Source organism: Muscardinus avellanarius (assembly GCF_963383645.1).
Source record: "Muscardinus avellanarius genome assembly, chromosome: 6".
NCBI lineage: Eukaryota > Metazoa > Chordata > Mammalia > Rodentia > Gliridae > Muscardinus > Muscardinus avellanarius.
Genome location: NC_137791.1, coordinates 121,953,886 through 121,973,509, shown reverse-complemented (window position 1 = coordinate 121,973,509; position 19,624 = coordinate 121,953,886). Strand labels below are relative to the sequence as shown.

Genomic DNA, 19,624 nt, shown 5'->3' with positions numbered 1-19,624 from the left:
ATTTTGTTTAACTTTTCTGAGCCTCACCTATTAAACAGAGCTAATGATCTTTCTAACGTAATGGTGGTAAAGACCAAACGGTATGGAGACCGTGACAAGCACCAAAGGCTACCAAATGGGTAGCAGTTTTGTTATTACCGCTGGCTGCAGTGTGGAGGGAGGTCCTTTGAGGGCTGGGAAGAAAAGAAATGCTTCCAAGTAACTGATATGCCAACTATAAACTAGACCCAAGCTCTACAATTCAGTTTTACTACTCATTTTAATACTAAAAAGTCAATGAAATTGGATGGAGCTCCTTTAGTTTGCTAAATTCATATAAAGTTTGACATATATATATATATATATATATATATATATATATATATATATATATATATATATATATATATATTGGGGGGGGGGTTCTGGACCCAGGGGCATTCGACCTCCAAGCTACACCCCCTGCCCTATTTTTATTTTGAAACAGGGTCTCACTAAGGGCCTCACTGAGTAGCTGAGGCTGTCCGTGAACCACAATCCTCTGGTCTCAGTCTCCCAAATACTGGGATTACAAGCATTTGCCACCACGCCTGGCACAGTTTACTATTTTTGATGACACTAAGCTAAAAAGAAAGTAAGTGGCATAGCGGATGTAAACTCAAACACAGAAGTACTTTAGCTCAGTTTTAACATCTTCCCTTACGAAAGGATATGAATTTATCCCATTATGTAATTAATATATTAAGAGTTTCAGAAATCTCAACTTCTTAAAATTCATTGAATTCTATCACTAAATTCAGAGTAAGTTGGAATTATCAGATTCAAAACAGTAACATACTAAAAATTTGTTTGTATTTTCTTATATACTCCCCCAATTTTAAACAGACAGGTATTATATCCTGTTTCTCTTGTGTGTAATTAATTATTAACTATATAATACCTTTTGATTATCTAACTGCTATAGATTAACAGAGATTATGCTTGCCTTTAGAGTTAATTATTTAACTTTCTTAATTAAGTTCCCCATTAATTGGTTCAACAACAGTTACTGGATGTCTAGTTACTCTTTACTTAGCACTGTGGAGAACCTAAAGACCCGAGGAAGGAAGCTGTGGTCACTCAAATACACATTATCTAAAAAGGAACCAAGAACCACAAACCAGTAAGAAGAAGAGCTAACATTTACTGAGTGCTCCTTCTGTGCCAAACTGGTGTGATCTCATTTCATTTCTTCAGTGGCCGTGGGAGTACCATTTCTTTTTCTTTTTTGTTTACAGGGGATTGAAGTTGTTGAGAGAACTCGCTAAATTGCTGAGGCTGGTCCTGAAGCTGTGATCCTTCTGTCTCAGCCTCAGTAATGGGCCTATAGGTGAGCCACTATGCCCACTTTGAGTACCATTTCATGACTCCCTGTGAAACAGACAAGGAACTGACATTCAGAAAGGTGAAGAGACCTGTCTAAGCTTACTGCCAAGTGGAGGAGAAGATTAAACACCCCAGCTGCCTGGCTTTAGAGGCACCAAATTCTTAATCGCCACATCAATGTGGCCTGTCGATCAGCTCATCACTGTTTTGCTTGTAACTATTTAGGAGAATGAACAATGGGATTAACAAACAATGATTAACAGAAGGTGCCATCTGCAGAGTTCTATAGTAAGAAGAGCAGGGATTCTCCCAAGCAGCTGTGGACTGAGCATATGAGAAATGGTAGATGGTGCACGTTTGTAATCCCAGCATTTGGGAGGCTGAGACAGGAGGATCGCAGTTTGCGGCCAACCTCAGCTACTTAGTGAGACCCTTTGTAACTCAGTGAGACCCTGTTTCAAAATATAGAATAAGAAATAGGGCTGGGGTGTAGCTAGAAGGTAGAATGCCCCTGGTTTCAGCTCCAGTACCACAAAAAAAGAAAAGAAATATAAAAAAGGTAGAAATCAAGGTAGGAAGCATGACTATATAAATGCATAATGACTGGACTCGGAAAATGAAGAGGATTTCAGATGTCTAGAATGAAAAATATATTGAATGTGTAAGGGAAAACAGACTTCAAAATCCTTGTCAAGTATATTATAAAATGTCACTTCTTTTTCACTACATTATGGTTGAAATCAAAACACCAGACAATTTCTATAAGCCCTTAGCAGTTTACCAGAAAGATATATGCTAATATATCTCAACAATTAAAGGAATCATGTGGTTGAGAAAATATTGAACAGATTTGATTGGTGCTGTCAGGAGGAGTCAAATACCAGGCAACTCAGTCTCCAATGGAGACCATGGAGGTTAGACACAGAATTCATTAATGACTCAGTCCAGCAACCCACCGTGTTGCCCGTGGGCCACCTGTGAAGACAGAGGGATGCCTTGGGGATTATATATGGACATTCCTCCTTTGCACACAGTCTCTCTCTCTCTAGCCTCTGTGATATGAAAGCAGACTTTGAGCTCGCTTGCTCACACATGTTCTCTCTTCTCTCTCTCTCCTCTTTCTCCCTCTTCTCTCTCCTCTCTCCCTTTTCTCTCTCCCTTCTTTATCCTCTCTCTCCCTTCTCTCTCTCTCTCCTTCCTGATTCCATGCCCTGACCCCTGTAGGCATGACATGGCATGAACCCTGAAATCTCTAAAGTCTGGGAGCAAAGAAATCTTCCTTCCTCTAAGTTGTGTGACCAGTATTTTTGGATTACAGCAGTGAGAAAGTGGATGGATATGCATCCTGAGATGGCACAGTCATTGACAAGGGTAAGCTTCTAAATACTCTCTGCTCTGCAGACACCAGCCACCAGCTTGGGGGAAAGTCTGGATGGTGTTCCTGACAGAAGAACAGCAGAGCTGAAAAGATGCTTAGGGGGACTGAATCAACAGTTATTTGCAAAATGTTAAGACAGAATTTCGGAATTTTATTCACTAACTGGCATAGTCACACTGATTATCAGTAACCCTAGGTAGACCAATCTACATAAGAAGGGTGGGTTTTTTTGTGTATGATGTACTGGAGATTTAACCCAGGGGGGGCATTCTTCCTCCGAGCCATACCCCCAGCCTTATCTTTTAATTTTTATTTGGAAACAGGGTTTTGCTAAGTTGATGAATCTCACTACTTGCTGAGACTGTCCTTGAACCTGCAATTCTTCTGTCTCAGCCTCCCAAGTACTAATATTACTGGTGTGTGCCACCACACCCAGATAGAAGGGTAGACATTTAAAGACTAGCCTAGAGTAAGTAAGTAATGGAGACTAAGTAGGAGTTTACAGTGGTTTGGGGCCACAAAGAGAAACACATTCAGCATAAACCATACTCTGAGTTTTGATCTTTTCCTGGTCTAGAGATTTGTGGTAAAATCGTCTCTCTTAATACTGGCAGCAGCAACAGCAGGCATGCCTCCCAGTCAGCCAAGAGATCGTAAGGGAAAACAACCAAGAATCGACAGTGCTCTGGTGCTGCGAAGTTAGGATGTTTGGTAGGTCAGGTAGATTCAATGCATTTTCAACGTACAATAGATATATCAGGACATTCAACATTTTATTATTTTTTTTGAAGATTTAAAGAAGTTTATTAGAAAGATAGAAATACAGAAAATAGAAATACAGCTCCATACCAGACTGGCATGGAGGGGTGACTCGAGATGAATACACCCGACATTCAACATTTTAAGTCAAGAAATATCTGTACAGGATGGGAGTCAAAGCCCAGATGTAGTGGTAGCAAGCAGAGAAGCACAAAAATTCAAAGAAATATGCAGAAAGTAAATCAAGTGAGATACCTACTGATAACTAAAAGTATCCTTTTGGTGGATTTAACTTCATATGGTAGCATATGCTTCCATTTAAGGGCAATGCAATCAATGTCTAGATGTTCAATAGTATATTCAAGGAATTGAATATATGTTAGTATATTCAAGGAATTCCTTTAAATATGCATAGAAAAGAGTAAAACTGTCCTAGACTTAAAGTTCAAAACATTCAAGCATCGAAGCTTAAGTACATTTTATGCCATTGACGTTAAAATTTTAACCAATTTCGTGTCATGAAGGGTATGCTCCTTTTTCATTTGGTTTAATCACAACCATCTTTGAAGCACGAATAAGTAATGTGTTCTTGTTCTGGTCAGTGCATGATCTTAAAAAGATGGATAGTATAAAGCAAATCTGAGTGTTCACTTAAAGCTTTCTACTTTAGCAGGTGGAAACTGTGTCCTTACACAGAGAGGTACAGTGTGAATCTGATGAAATGTACAGTTCACTTTTTTTGGTGCATTGTATTCATATATCTTAATGAGGTACAAGATGGTAGAGGCATACATTCACACATCACTTATATAGCCCTTCCAAATTCCCACCTCACTCCTTCTTCCCTCCCTCCTTCTAATGTCTGGCTTAGTGATTGACTTGATATGTTTGTGAGTGTACATCATGTACATTAGGGATTTCCCTCTTCCCCCTCTCATCCTCCTAGTTAATGTCACCTTATTTGGTCGTCTACAGTTTCTCCTTCTTTATCTAAAGTTCCCCCTGTGACCCTTTAGCTTCCTAGCTTCAGCATATTATCCTTTTTAGTCTCTCTCTACCAGCTCTCATCCTCTAAGACAGAAGGGTTCATCAATTTAAAGTGCTCCACAGAAATGCATGTCCTCTTAAAGTGCATGATGTACTTATTCATTGACGTCAACCACTAAACCAAGCATGGGTGGGAGGGATGGGGAGGGAGTGAGGTGGGGGCTGGGAGGGGGCTGGCTGGGTGATGTGTGCATTTAAGTCTACACCAGTCTTTTTACCCCATTATGATGTATAAATACAATGTAGCAATAAAAAATTTTTAAAAAATAATAAAAATAGAAGAGGGAATAAAGTGAGAGAAATACAGGACATATTTTGCTTTCCATAGGAATTAAGGACTCTGAATACAGCATTTAAATCTTATTTTAAATGAATAAAATCTTATAAAAAGAAAAAAGAAAAGAAAAGAAACGCATGTCCTACCCTCATGAGTTGATGTCATGTTGCTTTTGTGGAATATTTTTTTTAACAACAACAACAAAAAAAAAGACACAATAAGGAAGTTGAGCAGGTCTGTAGCAAGACTAGATATATCACACACTCTAGGGCCAAGAATAACAGATGAATCTTGCTGATTTTCCTCTGAGTATGTGGTATCAAGTAAATACAGTATTAAATACAGTATCGTCAAACATTCTGAACTGGCTGAGATTATCCTGAGTGGCTACCACATTTCTAAGCTTGGCCATATTTCAACATTTGCCACCAACTATTTTTGCTTCAATGCAGTTTAGTGAAACATATCTATACCTCCAACTTTAAAAATCAACGAAAAGGCTTTCCTTTTGCTTGCTCCAATACATTTTAAATATATACATATCAAATATTTGCACTTCTTTGCCATAGACTGCCTGATTAAATGCCAGGTCCCAGGGCTAACTTTTCTATTACGCACAGTGGCAATGTCCCACAATACTTATAGGGGCTCATAAAAACAAAGTGATGTCTTAAAACCAGGAGGAAAAAAAAAAATAAACTCTTAGGTCAAAGAAAATCTTTAATATACAATACTAGTATATTTTTCTTTATATCACTGAAGAAATGAAAATTTTGATGTCTCTGTGTGGAGAAAAGGGATCCCAAGGCAAAACTGCCTAGAGCCCCTGAAGCACTTCCTGGTGTGAATTTCCTTTAAAATAACAGCACAATACCCCACATGTGTCATACCCCTAAAATAATTTTTTTTAATAAGGTTATTTTGCAAAACAAAACACTTCTTGAGTGTACTCATTTGTCAATAATTTCAAATGACTATTAGACTTAGCATACCTTTAGTGCCAGGCTGGAAAATGTATTTGAAACGTTACACTTGAAACTCAGCTGCTTGTCCAGGTTTCCGTCTGGATCCCGCCTCCCATAGTCAGACAGTCCTGTGCGGTCGGAGGCTGCCACCTTCTGGAACACGGTGCAGGTCATCCCAGTGAAGCCGGCAGCCTTGATGACATAGGCTTCCAGAGCAATATTGGGCGAGTACTTCAAAAGTTGACCAAACAGGGGTTAGAACAGATTTAAAATCCAGAGGAAGAACACTTTCCAAGCCTTGCAAACGCAAATATTGTACATCTAAGCCAAATCAGAAGAGCCAAGTTCTTATTGAACAAAAAAAGTATGTAGAAAATTGAGAAGAATAAAAAAGCAAACTGGAATGAAATAAAATCATGGAAAGGAGACCAATGAAGAGTAAAAGAACAAGCTGCAAAGGATGGAAAATCAGGCATAAATTAAATGTCAATTAAAAATAACAGGAAGCCTGGGGGTATGGCTCTGTGGACAAGGGCTCATCTAGCTTGTGCAAGGCTCTGGGTTTAAGCCCCGACCCTGCAGAAATAGTAAAATAATAATAAAAACAAACAAGAAAATTGAAAAGCACCTTTCAGAAAAGCTACAAACAAAATAGAGAAGTGTCTTATTTTTGAGAATTAGCTAGATAAATCAGTGGGCCCTTAACAACCACGCTACAGGAGGAAATGAAAGGTAAATATTAGGGTTTGGAAAATAAACTTGAAAGTTCAATAGTTTAGGCCTTACTTTTACCCTTCACAGGGAGATCAAGGCAACTTTTTGCATTTATATTTATAAATTTAAGAAACTTCACAAATCCACTCCAAACCTGTTTCATTGGGGAAAAAAAAAATGCTAGTTTCAATAGCAGGAAATAAACATATTTTAGAAGTTGAGTTAGCCCAGCCCCAGAGTTTTAAAGGAATTCAAAGATAAGTTGGAAATAAGGGATCTCCAAAAATGCCTAATCTCTCAATACCAACACTGCAGGCTCAAAGCTTCCCTTCCCTTGGCTGGAAACAGATCAGAAAGGGGGTAGGTGTCACAAGCTAACAAGACTCACTTTCAAATCCAGCTGAGTGACAGGATTTGCTGTAAGTCTCAGGACAACATGGTATGTCCACTATTTTCTAAGGGTGAGTAAGTGTACTGCTACCCTAGGGGCAAGGCAGCCTTCCAACTACCACATATGAACAGGTTCTCATTTGTTTTTTAACATGAGGCTGTGAAGCAAAATGCTTAAAATATATTACAAAGATACAAATTTTTAAAATTGAGAGGAAATAATTTGCAAGAATTATGCATAGGGTGCTTACTCAAAAGTGCGGTGTTTTCTACACATAGTAGAAATCAGTGGTCCCTAAACATTTTGAGAGTAAAAAAAATAAAGTGCATTCTTTTAATATTCACAGATTATACAATGTGAACAGTTTTCTTATTTAAATTATATTTGTTAACTAGTAATGTGTACTTCAATTTCTTATTGGCCAAAGAAACATAAAACACCAACAGAGCTCCTACTAAGTAGCCAATACTCACGACTAACACATAAACAGTTAAAGAAGCACCTCTGAAGCCTTCTCATCTTTCCCTATTCAGCAGCCTTCCCTCTCCCTCATGGTTGTACTTTTCCCAGTTTCAGTACTTATGGTTAACTGTAGTCAGAAAATAATAAATGGAAATTTCCAAAAATAGTTTATAAGTTTTAAACAATTTTTGTCTTAGTACATCACTATAACTGTTCTATTTTGTTATTAGTTCTTGTTAATCTGTTACTGGTACTGACTGTGGTTTGAATACTTCCCCATAGATGAAGGGGAACAACTGTAAAAGCAGGTATGTAACTCCTGGAACCTGTTTTACATGTTGAAATTCAGTGCAAATACTTACAATGCCCTTTGCTATACCCTTGGGTTCTCAGAAGAACTGGTGAGGTTCAGAGGAAGAAGAAGTTCTTTCAGCTGAGTTTAATAAGCAAGTCTAAAAGATGGGATTTAAATTGGTCTAAATGGCCAGGGAGGACATAAAATGACAAGCTGGTCACAAGTAAAGTCATGTATCTGAGAAGGAAATTACCCTGAACTATGTTGTAAAAACAGTAGTCATGCTAGGCCTCTATTTTATGATTCAGGAGAGTAACCCTCAACTTAATGGAGCAAAAGGTACAGTAAAATACAGCATCGTAGAAAAAGGTCTCAGAAATCAATGGGAAAATGATAGTCTTGAATTGTGTAAAGTCACAGATTGAAGTACAGAATATTCAACAGTATGTGAACCCACTGAAACAGTTAAGGAATGGAAACCATGGGCCAGACCAGAACATGAGTGCTAAGAGAATAAGACACTACTTACTATATTTATCACATTTTTAGAACAAAAAGTAAGGAATACACAAAGACATTTAAAAGAGTTCAAGTAAGCATGAATACAATTCCATGCTCTTTAACTGAGTGATTATTATGCCAACTGCTCTCCAAGTGTTGGAGGGCATCCCAGTTCTCTTTGGAGATTGAAACCTGGGCAAGTGATCAGGCATTCTCTCAAAACATCCTTCAGGGCCCAGAACAGAATATTAGCTCAGATGGACCATGGGTAAACGCCAGTAGAGCAAGACAATAGTGTTCTTATTTTTGCTGTAGACACAGTTTCAGTGGATTAGAGGGTGACAGCCATTCAAATTACAGATTAAAAACGTATTTTCCAGTGACCAAGAAAACAGATTACTCAAAAGCAAAATTAACTTTTAAAGTGTTCTGTACTAATCCGGAGCCTATGATAATGTCACACTTACTGTTGAATACACATGAGCCCCGTTCGCTAGCCGGTACGTCGCAATGCCCTGGAGACACTGGGCGATTCTGCTGCAGGCTTTTGCCTCCCTCTGAGCCAGCCACAGGACACGCTCATCAGCCAACATGATGTTGCTTGCAATGTCAACCATCACATCGCCCAGCTATTGGGCATGCAGAAAAAAGAAAAAGAAAGAGAGAAAGATCTTTGAAGCCATGGCAAGTTGCTTGACAGAATCAAAATGCTAAGGAGACAGAGATTAGCCTTTGGTCTAAATTTTTCACATGAAAACCCAATAGGCACTTTAGTCCTTTCTCATTAAAACATCTTCAGATATGAATGGTACGTTCAATTATGGTCATCTGGCCATATTTAGCTCAAACTAGTATACATGAATAGTTACAACATCAGTAGTAAAAAAGACTGCTGTGCAGTATCTGAAATGGGAAAAAAGAAAGGCATTGAGATGAAGAAGGGAGATGGCATATGATCCCAGAACAAAAAGACCTCAACTACCCATCTGGAAAACTATTACAAACACTTACTTTCATAAAGGCATTAACTTAAGTAAAACTATTATTGATAATATAAATATATTTATATTACATATATACATATATACTGCCTACCTCTTTAATCTCTTATCCTGATCAAAATTCCAGGCATGTTCAACTACTGTGAGCTTCCCAAATGTGCTGTGCAATCTCACACCTCTGTACACTTGTACATGTGGTCTCCTCTACCCTGAATGAACTCCTCCTTCCCTTCCTCCCAATACAATAATGCTTTAAGATGCAGCACCATGAAATAAACGGATGCTAAGAGGTACTCAATTCTCCACTGCTTGTTTTATTCGTTTCATTTACTGGATTCTTTCTATTAGCTCGCTTTGTACCTTACAGATGTAAACATCTGTCAGGCAATGCCCAATGACTGCATACCCCACCACAGAGGCATACACAGAACAGTCCAGACAACAAGACGACTGATACCCAAGGACTTCTGTATCAAGCAAGATATTCATAAGAGGGAGCTCTGTAGCAGGGAGAAGAACAAAATCATTCCGGAGGCAGGAGCAGGGCATTTACAAGCCGGCTGGTCCTCTTGTGGAGAGGCAAGCGTTAAAGTCGTTAAGCCTCAATGCCAAGCCAGAAAGCCACCGCTGCCTTGGCAGATGTCTTTTGACCATCCCAGAAGATCCCAGCTAAGACTTTCAACTCTGTTTTTGCATCCAACACTCTTCACAGGATGTGTAATTATGAGGGCTGGGGTGGTTTTGGAAGAAGTTGAGTCCACCCAACCATAGTGGTTCATTTTACAGAGACAGGCCTGTGAAAATGCTCCAGATCCCACCCCTAGAACCAAGGTAGCAGGAGCTGCAGCGAGTACAGAGGTGAGACCAACGGTACTGATCACTGGTACCAGGCTGGAGTGTTCCCCTCTTGGCATCACTACTCCCTCTGTTTGTAAATGGGACCACAGTCCTGTCTTTTCTGAACGTGGTGAAGATTAAATTTCAATAACAAATATCAGGTTCCTGAAACCGTGCCTGACACATGAAAAACATTTGCAAAATGTTGATTTTGTTATTTTATTGCTCTTTTTTTTTTTTTTTTACCATTTCTATCTTAGAACAGGCATCTCTTTTAAGATGACAGGCTCTGGAAGTGACAAGAGGATCATATATCTTTAAGTCTGTATTCATCTATCAACAGGATCAACAAAACTGGCTTTTTGCCCTCTTCAAGGCCCAATCCCCATCCTTGATCCAATTTTTTAAATTCTTGACTTTGTGTCACTATTATTTCTTTATTTTATTTCCAGCGTAAACATCTAAGGGCAGGGCCATCACAGTATTGTATATTTACACCTGTTTTCACCAGTGTAAGAAGACTTGGTATTTAAGCCAACAGTTATCAATGTTTATTTACCAGCATTCATGATTTGTTCATTTACAATGTGCACTGAGAAAATATTTATTGAGGGCCCATGTACAAGTGTTCTGAGCAGCAGAGATATAGCAGTGAAAGAAACATATGTGATTTATCTCCAAGCTTAGTCTACTAAAAAAAAATACAAAACAAGCAATAATTTCATTTTTTAAAAAATGACTGATTTGAGCAAGGCGTGGTGGCGCACACTTGTAATGCCAGTACTGGGCAGGCTGAGACAGGAGGACTGCAGGTTCATGGCCAGCCTCTGCTATTTAGTGAGGCCCTCTTTCAATATATTAAAAAAAAGGCTGGGGGTGTAGCTTGAAGGTAGAAGGCCCCTGGGTTCAATTCCCGGTAACGCAAAACAGAGAAGAAAAAAGACTGATTTGATAACTACTACAAAGGAGTCACTAAAAGATAATGGAAACTAATGAACATTACTATTACTAATCATTGTCATTAATATTTTGTTACTACAGCCTGAACCCAGAGGGGTTATACATCTGAGCTATACCCCTAGACCTCTTTGGTTTTTTTAAATTTTGAAACAAGGTTAAGGGTCTGTTGCTAATGGCATTCCTAAGTTGCTGAAGCTGGCCTTGAACCCGCGATCATTCTGTCTCAGCTTCCCGAGTATTAAGATTATAGTCATGCACCACCATGCAGGTTCTGAACATTAATCTAAACACACTATTTTAATGGATTCAGATATTCTCATGGGATATTTCTTCCAAATCTAAGACATTAACATGATCAATTAGCATAGAATTAAAAAAAACCTGCCAGCCAGTCATAGTGCCACACACCTATAAATCCCAGCATTTAGGAGGCTGAGGTGGTAGGATCGCTTCAGCCCAGGAGTTTAAGACTAGCCTGGGCAAAGTACAAGACCTTGTCTCAAAAATAGAGAGGGGGGGAGGGGGAGGGAGGGAAGGAGGGAGGGAGGGAGGGAGGGAGGGAGGGAGGGAGGGAGAGAGAGAGAGAGAGAGAGAGAGAGAGAGAGAGAAGAAAAACCTAACACCAAGCTTATAGAATTTCCTTCTGTTCATTTTACACGATTTACAGAAAAATTCGTACCCTAATACATTTTCCTACCAACAACAGGTATGAGGCTTTAAGTGCCATTCTATCAGAAGCCCTTCTTTCTGTAGTTAAGACAAGGACTAATGCTTAGCATGTCAATTACTAAATGTGTCAATCAGGCGTTTATACAGAGATGAGACTAATGAGCCCCAACTTTAAATAGGTGCTCAGAGTAGCTGGAATCACTTGCTTAAGTTTTTTCTATTATCCTGATTTATCATTATTTCACAACTTCATATAAAATAAGCAAAACAAATTAAGTAGTCAAATATGCTTGACTATCTGAAATGAAATTCCTATTCCTTCAGAGATAAAGTCCACAAAAATACTGATTCTACACTAAGACACCACTAAAACAGATGTGCTACAGATTAGCACAATTACAAGTAAACTTGTTTAATGGTTTATTCATAGATTTGAATATAGGGACTTGATGAGGATCTGAAATGAGACTTGATAGGAACATAATTGCTTCAAAAAAAATTATGAGGAGGACAACAGCCAAGAAGCCCTGCTCCACCCCACTAGAGACCACTAGCATCGGGATGTAACAGGTGCTAATCATCACCCCTACGAAAGGATGGAGAAGAATAACCTCTATGAAAGTTTGGAGCTAATAAGAGTGATGACCTTCGCTAAGAACAAACACCTTTTCTCCTTATTTGACACCAAAGAGCTAAGAACTGAGCAAAGGGATTTGTTGCCAAAATATCCCCGAGAGCAGATCATCATAAAATGCTATCTGCTTCTGTAGCCTGGATACAGGAATAGTTCTGAATCCATCACCGTGGCAAAAGGACACAAAAGGGATAACAATTCATGAAAGTTATATTGGATTAGGAAAGTATTCCTGAAATCTGACACACACAGATAGTTTGAAAATTGCAACCGGCATCAAAAAGGACTGAATTTCTCCTTGGCCTCATTCCCCAAAGGCCTTTCTAGCCACAAAAGGGTCAGGAGGCATCAGGCACCTGTTCTTGCACCTGTCACACTAAACTGTGAGGACCAATGGAAAACATGTGTGAATAGGCTTTTATCAGAGATGAAATGGTGAAGAAAAGGAAATGCCACATGAATAACAATGCAAGTGTTCAGTGCCCCAGGCTACAAGAGACAGACTAGTCTGTGTTCTTCAAAATAGATGCAGTCTGTAATTTTGGTTGAAAATGAGTCAAAATCATCTGCAAACTTAATGCATTTCTGATATGTCTTTCATGTTAAACAGACAAACAATATACCAAGTTGATGATATTTAGTACGAATGAAGAGAGAACACTTATGGCCCGGAGTTCCATACTCCCTGGGTTAAGATTTCAAGTCTGTCTCAGGTTAGATACCACTGAGCAAATCGACTGCTCTGAGACCCAGGTTTGCTCAACTGTAAAATAATGAGACCAGGAACCCTATGAGAAGGATGCATCCTGTCTGGAAGAAAATCCAGAAGACAAATATCTTCTCATGCATTTAGTAGAAATATAAATAAAGCTATACATAAAGTTTTGAAGAAAGTCATTAGCTATCCCAAATTTACATTTTCAAATATAAAGCAGCAGAGGTGTTTTTTGTTTTTGTTTTGTTTCAGTGGTAGTAGGATTGAACCCAGGGACCGTCTACATTCTAGATACAACCCCAGCCCTCTTTTCTTCTTATTGTTTGTTTTGAAACAGGGCCTTGCTAGGATGCTGAGAGTCTTGCTACACTGGGAGGCTGTTCTTCAATCTGATATATTCCTCTCTCAGCCTCTCAGGTACTGGGATTACGGGCCTGTGCCACCACACCCAGCACTTTCGTCAATTCTAATAACTAGAAAAGCAAGAACGACAGATATGTTGTTGGGGCACCCAGCTAAACAATTGTTTTTAGGCAGATAAAGTGGAGACAAGAAGTAGAAGAAAGTGATATGTCATCCAAACTTGACTATGAGGACATAATCGACATCAGTATTATCACCACTGGCACTAAATTTAAATATTCTTCATGATTTTCTCTGAAACACAAATTAAGTAAATACTAAGATCAAACTATCTGAAGGTATGTTATCACTGTGATTACGTGTGTGTGTGTGTGTGTGTGTGTGTGTGTGTGTGTTTTACTGGTGACTGAACCCACGGGGGCATTCTACCTTTGAGCTAAACTCCCATCCCTTTTAATTTTTTGTCCTATAACAGGTTATCACTAGGTTATGAAGAGTATCAGTATCATTACAAGGCTGTCCTCGAACTTTTAATCATCCTGTCTCAGCCTCCCAAATACTGGGATTACAGGTGTGCACCTCTATGCCTAGATGCCGTGATTATATTTAATGATGGAACTGCTCAGTTTGGGAAGTCAAGTATGTAAGAGTAGCCATGTCACTACCGGCAAGCACTGTTGTCCTAAGTGCTGTGGGCGCCCTACAGTGTTTGATGTTTCGCAAGAGGCCTCACTGTGGCCAGCGTCAGGACCCACGGCAGAGATGAAAGCTCTGGTTTATTGTGGTGAAAGAAGAACTAGAAGGATGAGGATGAGGATGAGGATGAGGAATAGGTGGGAGAGAAGGGGAGAGGGGCCAAGAGCAGCATCACATGGAATAAATAGTGCATTTGTTTTCCTTTTCCTTACAGAAATGATCTGCGGGGACTTACTCAAAAATAATAATAATTTTTTTTTAACAAAAGACAAACAGTGGAGAGAGGAGGAATTGCAGACTTCAGAGGAAAAAGAGACAGACAAGTTAAAAAGTGTGTCAACGGCAGAGCTAGTATGGCTGGGGAAGCATTGATTTTGGACCTGTTTCTAGTCAAGACCAACAAAGAGCTTTACAGTGATCAACAAGAAGGAGAACATTTCCTCATGGCAGACACGATTACTTTTATTAAAAAAAAATTCTTGGAAAAAGAGAGGAACACTATTCAAGAGAGGCAGAGTTTAATGGGCAACCACTTTAGCCACAATTTAATGGCAAAATAGAAATGGTTAACTCCTAGGACTACTCCAGGCCTCCCAAGGACAGCAGTCTTGGTTCTGCTTTCCTCCTGATTACAAAAATGTATCTGTAATTTCATACAAAAAATGTCTTTGTAATTCCCCTCTGGGTAAGTATGGAGGACTGAGCACTTGGGACAACTCTCCCAAGAACCATGGGAATGCTGAAGGTGGAATAAGTCATCTTGGCAAATGTGCCATTGAGCTGTAAGAAAATCAAGAGTCCTCCAGAGGCCAGTAGCAGATGACAGAGGAATCAGAGCTTGACCTTGAGCTCTGGTGACTGTGAGCTCAGTTTTGACCTCTGCACAGGGTTAGGCCCTGCCATGGAAGCCTAGCAGAAAGCCATCTCTTCCAGAGCTGATAACCCAAAGGGACCGCACCTCCAACGTCAGGACCAACCAGCAGTTAACTCAGTCTCAAAAATGTGGACAGCAGGGTCCCGTGCCTGCCCTGATCTGAGCACAAATATATGAAAGGAAAAAAATTATCCTCTGACAAATTGTAAACACAAGACATCTTTACACAGGACTAAGGTCAGACTCCACCCTGCGTTTTTGGTCTGTAAAGCCTCAAGCAAAGAATTTCAAAGTGAGTCCCTGCCTTGGCACTGCCCTTGGGCACTTAGAAAAGCAAACAAGCACACTTGATGATACATCGGGCTGTTCTCACTAACCCTCTTATCACCAGCATTTACCTGCAGTGTTTTGGTACCCTCACTACACTTGCCCATGCACAACCAGAAAAATAAACATAGAGGGATATATGTATTTTTGTGTGTGGTACTGGGGGTAGAACCCAGAGGCCTTCTAACTCCAGGTGATACCCCAGACCTGTATTTTTATATTTTATTTGGAACAGAGTTTCACTAAATTGCTGAGAGCCTCACTAAGCTGCTGAGGTTGGCTTCAAACCTGTGATCTCCTGTCTCGGGCTCCTAAGTACCGGGATTAAAAGCATGAGCCAGCATGTCCAGTGAGGGATACATTTTCTATAAGAACACTTTATTTGCTTATAAGCTAAATGCCCATCTAGAAAGTAGCAGATAAGCAATGACAAAATGTTATGAAAGAATTCAGTAAGGTGACCAGAGAAAAGGTCCACATTTTAAAAAAATTATGAGGAAAATATAGAATATGGATTACATATTTGTTGATATTAAGGGCTTACAGTTAATTCTGGTGATAACTAGCATGTTTTAAAGCTCCTTCTATTTGAGAAAAATTCTGGATGAAAACATTCTCCAATGCTTTAAATTTTCAAATAAACAGTCCTCAAAAAGTTAAACCCAAAGGAGAAAAAATTAATTTAACAATATAAGGGTAGAAAATGAAAAACTACAGTGGTTCTCAAAGCCTATGCCAAAGACACACCACACAGCAGCACCACCTGAACATCTCAGAGCCCATCCCAGAACTACTGAATCGGAAACTGGGAATGGAGCAGGACTGGTGGCGCACATCTGTAATCCCAGTATTTGGGAGGCTGAGAAAGAAAGATTGCAAGTTCAAGTCCTACACAACTTAGTGAGAACCTGTTTCAAAATAAAATATAAATGGGGCTGAAGGTGTAGTTTAAAGGTAGAATGCCCCTGGATTCAATTACCAGTACCACCACCAAAAAAAAGGGAAGAAGGGAGGGAGGAAAATAAGAAACTGGGAATTGGAGGAGAAAGAGTGTGCTCAGGGCAGCAGTTTATGTTTAACATGCCTGCAAGTTCAACCTAAGTAACACTGTCCTAAGAAAAATACAGAGACAGATTTCGGATCTTTAAAATGCTTACTAACACAGAAAAGTCTGGCAAGTAAGATAAAGAAAAAAAATAGATACTGAAAATAAAAATGAATCATAACTGTCAAAATACAAGTGATTCCCTTAAATGAATAAATGAAGAATACACATTTTTACAAACCTGTACATACAAATATACTAAATAAACTTAGTAGTAAACTAGCCTAAGTGTGTCTCAATAAAACTAGTGCAACAATAGAACATTATGAAGCATAATCTTATCTATTCTTCATGCATTTTCTCATCTTCTGAAAATATATATTAACCTCATAAAAAAATCACTAGTAAATATGGAAGATACTTAAGTCACCTGACAGGCTATCTTCTACTCTTCTTAAAAAACCACTAAATACATCGGTTGATAGCTTTTAGCACCTATCCTGAGACAACAGAGCACTGGTTTCTTTTTGTTGGACTTGATCAAAGTCTAAAAGCAATTGTCTCACAATGCTTTAGTTATTAAATTATCCATAGCAGAATTAACTTTCTGAACATAATACGGAATTAATTACTTGTCCACCTAAAGTACATGGGTTTTAGGATATTTTAGCACCGTTTTATGCTGTATTCATGAACTTAAAACAAAGCCCTTAAACCTTCTTTCTTTTTACTGTACTATGTGGAAAGCTCCGGCCTGCAGGTTTTAATTGCATAGGATGTCAGGGCATCGCAGGTAGGTTACTACATCCAGACCTCAGGTGTCAATCCTGAATGTTTTCCCTCTGCTTCTCTCATTTATCTTGATAAACTGCTGTCACTTGTTTCCAAAGATAAATCATTAACTTTGTAAACCAGTGAATGGAAGTGAAAGCAACTGCCTTCAAACTGGATTCTTAGATAAGCACCTACAGCACTCAGTCAGGGTTTTCAAAAAGACTTGTATTTTAGATTCTGAGAGTAAAGGAATGTTAATTTCATGACCCTCTAAAACTAGACTCAAGCTGTGCAACTACTTTACAAAATAGTTTCACCTAAATTTTCTCACCTGGGCATACAAACTTTTCAAGTTAAATGGGGCCAGTATCATTCTCATTTTAAAAATAAGAAAGAAAGCTGGGCATGATGGCGCACACTTGTAATCCCAGCATTCGGGAAGCTGAGACCGGAGGATCACGGTTCGCGGACAGCCTCAGCTACTTAAGTGAGGCCCTCTGCAACTCAGTGAGACCCTGTTTCAAAATAAAAAATAAAAAAAAAAAATAGGGCAGAGGGTATAACTCGAAGGTTGAATGCCCCTGGATTCCATCCCCACACCCACAAAAATAAATAAATAAATAAATAAATAAATATAAAAAAATAAGAAAGAAGATGGACATGGTGACATAACCCTGTAATCCCAGTATTTGAGAGGCTGAAACAGGATGATTGCATGTTTGAGGTCAGCTTCAGCAACCTAGTGAGACCCTGTTTCAAAAACAAAAAAAGTAAAAAGGGCTGGAGGTAAAAAAGCTTACACATAGAATTCCATTGTTCAATCCCCAGGACAACAAAGATAGATAGATAGATAGATAGATAGATAGATAGATAGATAGATAGATAGATAGATAGAACGAACCACAGTTGATTAATAACTTGTGAAACTGCTACCATATGCAAGAAGCAGATTATTCATTCCACACATTGGCAAACAGTTCAAGAGCAACCTAAGGGCACCACACTGCTCTTTGCAAGAGGAGAGGCTAAGCAAGAGAACATGTATTATTTGGCAAAACAACCTTCAGTGCTTGCATTCTCAGTGTCATTACAATTATCCTAGTAACTCAAAACATTCCACTTCCAAAAACAATCACTAATTGTGGGGGCAGCGAGCCTGTGATTATCTGCAACAATGAGGAGCAATAGCTCCAGAGTCAGAATCCAAACTGCTTCTCCCAGTACTAAGAAAACTTCCCACAGGGAAGCAGCTGTGGCCCAAAGCACCATCGGGCAGCAGGATAGGGTTAGAAAATCATGGTGTCTAAAGTGCAGAGAGCAGTCCTGAAATGCTCTCACAATGCCTAGCCCAATGCAGTTGCCCATTTGCATGAGTCCCATTTATATAAACAAACATATTTCCTTCCCTTAATAACTACCATGTCTAGTAAAATGGCGAAAATACCAGGGCCATACTTTCAAAGCTTATTATCAAAATATAAGATATGAAGATATTCTACCATCCTCCCCTCCAAGAAAAAAAATCCTTGGCTAGCCACCTTTGATTTAGGGAAATAAGACTATTATTTGCCTTTTAGCAGTATCAGTGCATCTGAGGTAGATTGTTTAGTCAGTGTGTTCCCCAAAGTGCTGCAAAACAGGGCAATATAATATTTTTACACAGTGAATGTGAGACTCAAGAAAACTCTTCCGATCAGAGTCACAGAGGGCTCGTGGGACCTAGTCTCAGCGTCGCACCAACAAACAGTACACCATTGGATAAATGACTTGATTTTCACTGGGCTTCACTTGATCCAGGTTCCTTCTGACCTCTAAAATTTATTTTGGCACAGTGATTCCATTCGCAAAAGAAACACGTATATAAAGTTCTCACATAGCTCAAAACTTTTGTTTATGAGTAGATTAACTTTGCTTCTAAAAGATTATTTAAAATATTTTTATTTGGTACTCACTCATAATGAAATTTGTAGTTGCCAATTTTCCCCTTATATTTTACTTTATTTTTTGCGGTACTGGGGATGGAACCCAGGGGCATTATACCTCCAAGCTACACTCACAGCCTTTTTTTTTTTTAGTATTTTTTATTTTTTCAAACAGGGTCTCACTGAATTGCAAAGGGCCTTGCTAAGTAACTGAGGCTGTCTGCAAACCATGATCCTCTGGTCTCTACCTCCCAAATGCTGGGATTACAAGTGTGCGCCACCATGCCCAGCTTAAGTTTTCTCTTATAGAATACCATGTTGACAAGCATATCCAGGTTTTAATATAATCTTTTAAAAATATACCCCTTTTCAAAATCACTATAGATTTTTTAAATTTTTCACTCATACATAAAAAATGTGCATTATTTAAAGTCCCATGTGATGTTTCGATACCTGTATATACTGTGTAATGCTCAAATCAAGATAAATATATGTCCTTAATTACCATTCCATTAAAGTGTTGTAATTTGTATATTCTAATCATATGAAATAAGAATACAGGTCCAACATAGCCTCTCACTTCTCCAGGACATCACAAAAGCAATTCACAATTTTCAACAAGATCAGAGGGACTAAAACTCCCATTAAGAAGTGGCTGTGTCGACATAAGAAAT

The 19,624-nt window shown here is 38.9% G+C and overlaps 1 protein-coding gene across 1 annotated transcript in view; it reads right to left on the bottom strand.

Annotated features, from left to right (window-relative positions):
• Window positions 1-19,624, bottom strand: part of ADGRA3 (adhesion G protein-coupled receptor A3) — a gene marked incomplete at both ends in the record, with an annotated part of 124,116 nt that overhangs the window by 27,298 nt on the left and 77,194 nt on the right. The window contains 2 exons of the mRNA XM_080697664.1: window positions 5,798-6,001; window positions 8,601-8,762. Coding sequence (XP_080553790.1) covers window positions 5,798-6,001; window positions 8,601-8,762 — 366 coding nt within the window. The remainder of the gene's footprint in view (window positions 1-5,797; window positions 6,002-8,600; window positions 8,763-19,624) is intronic.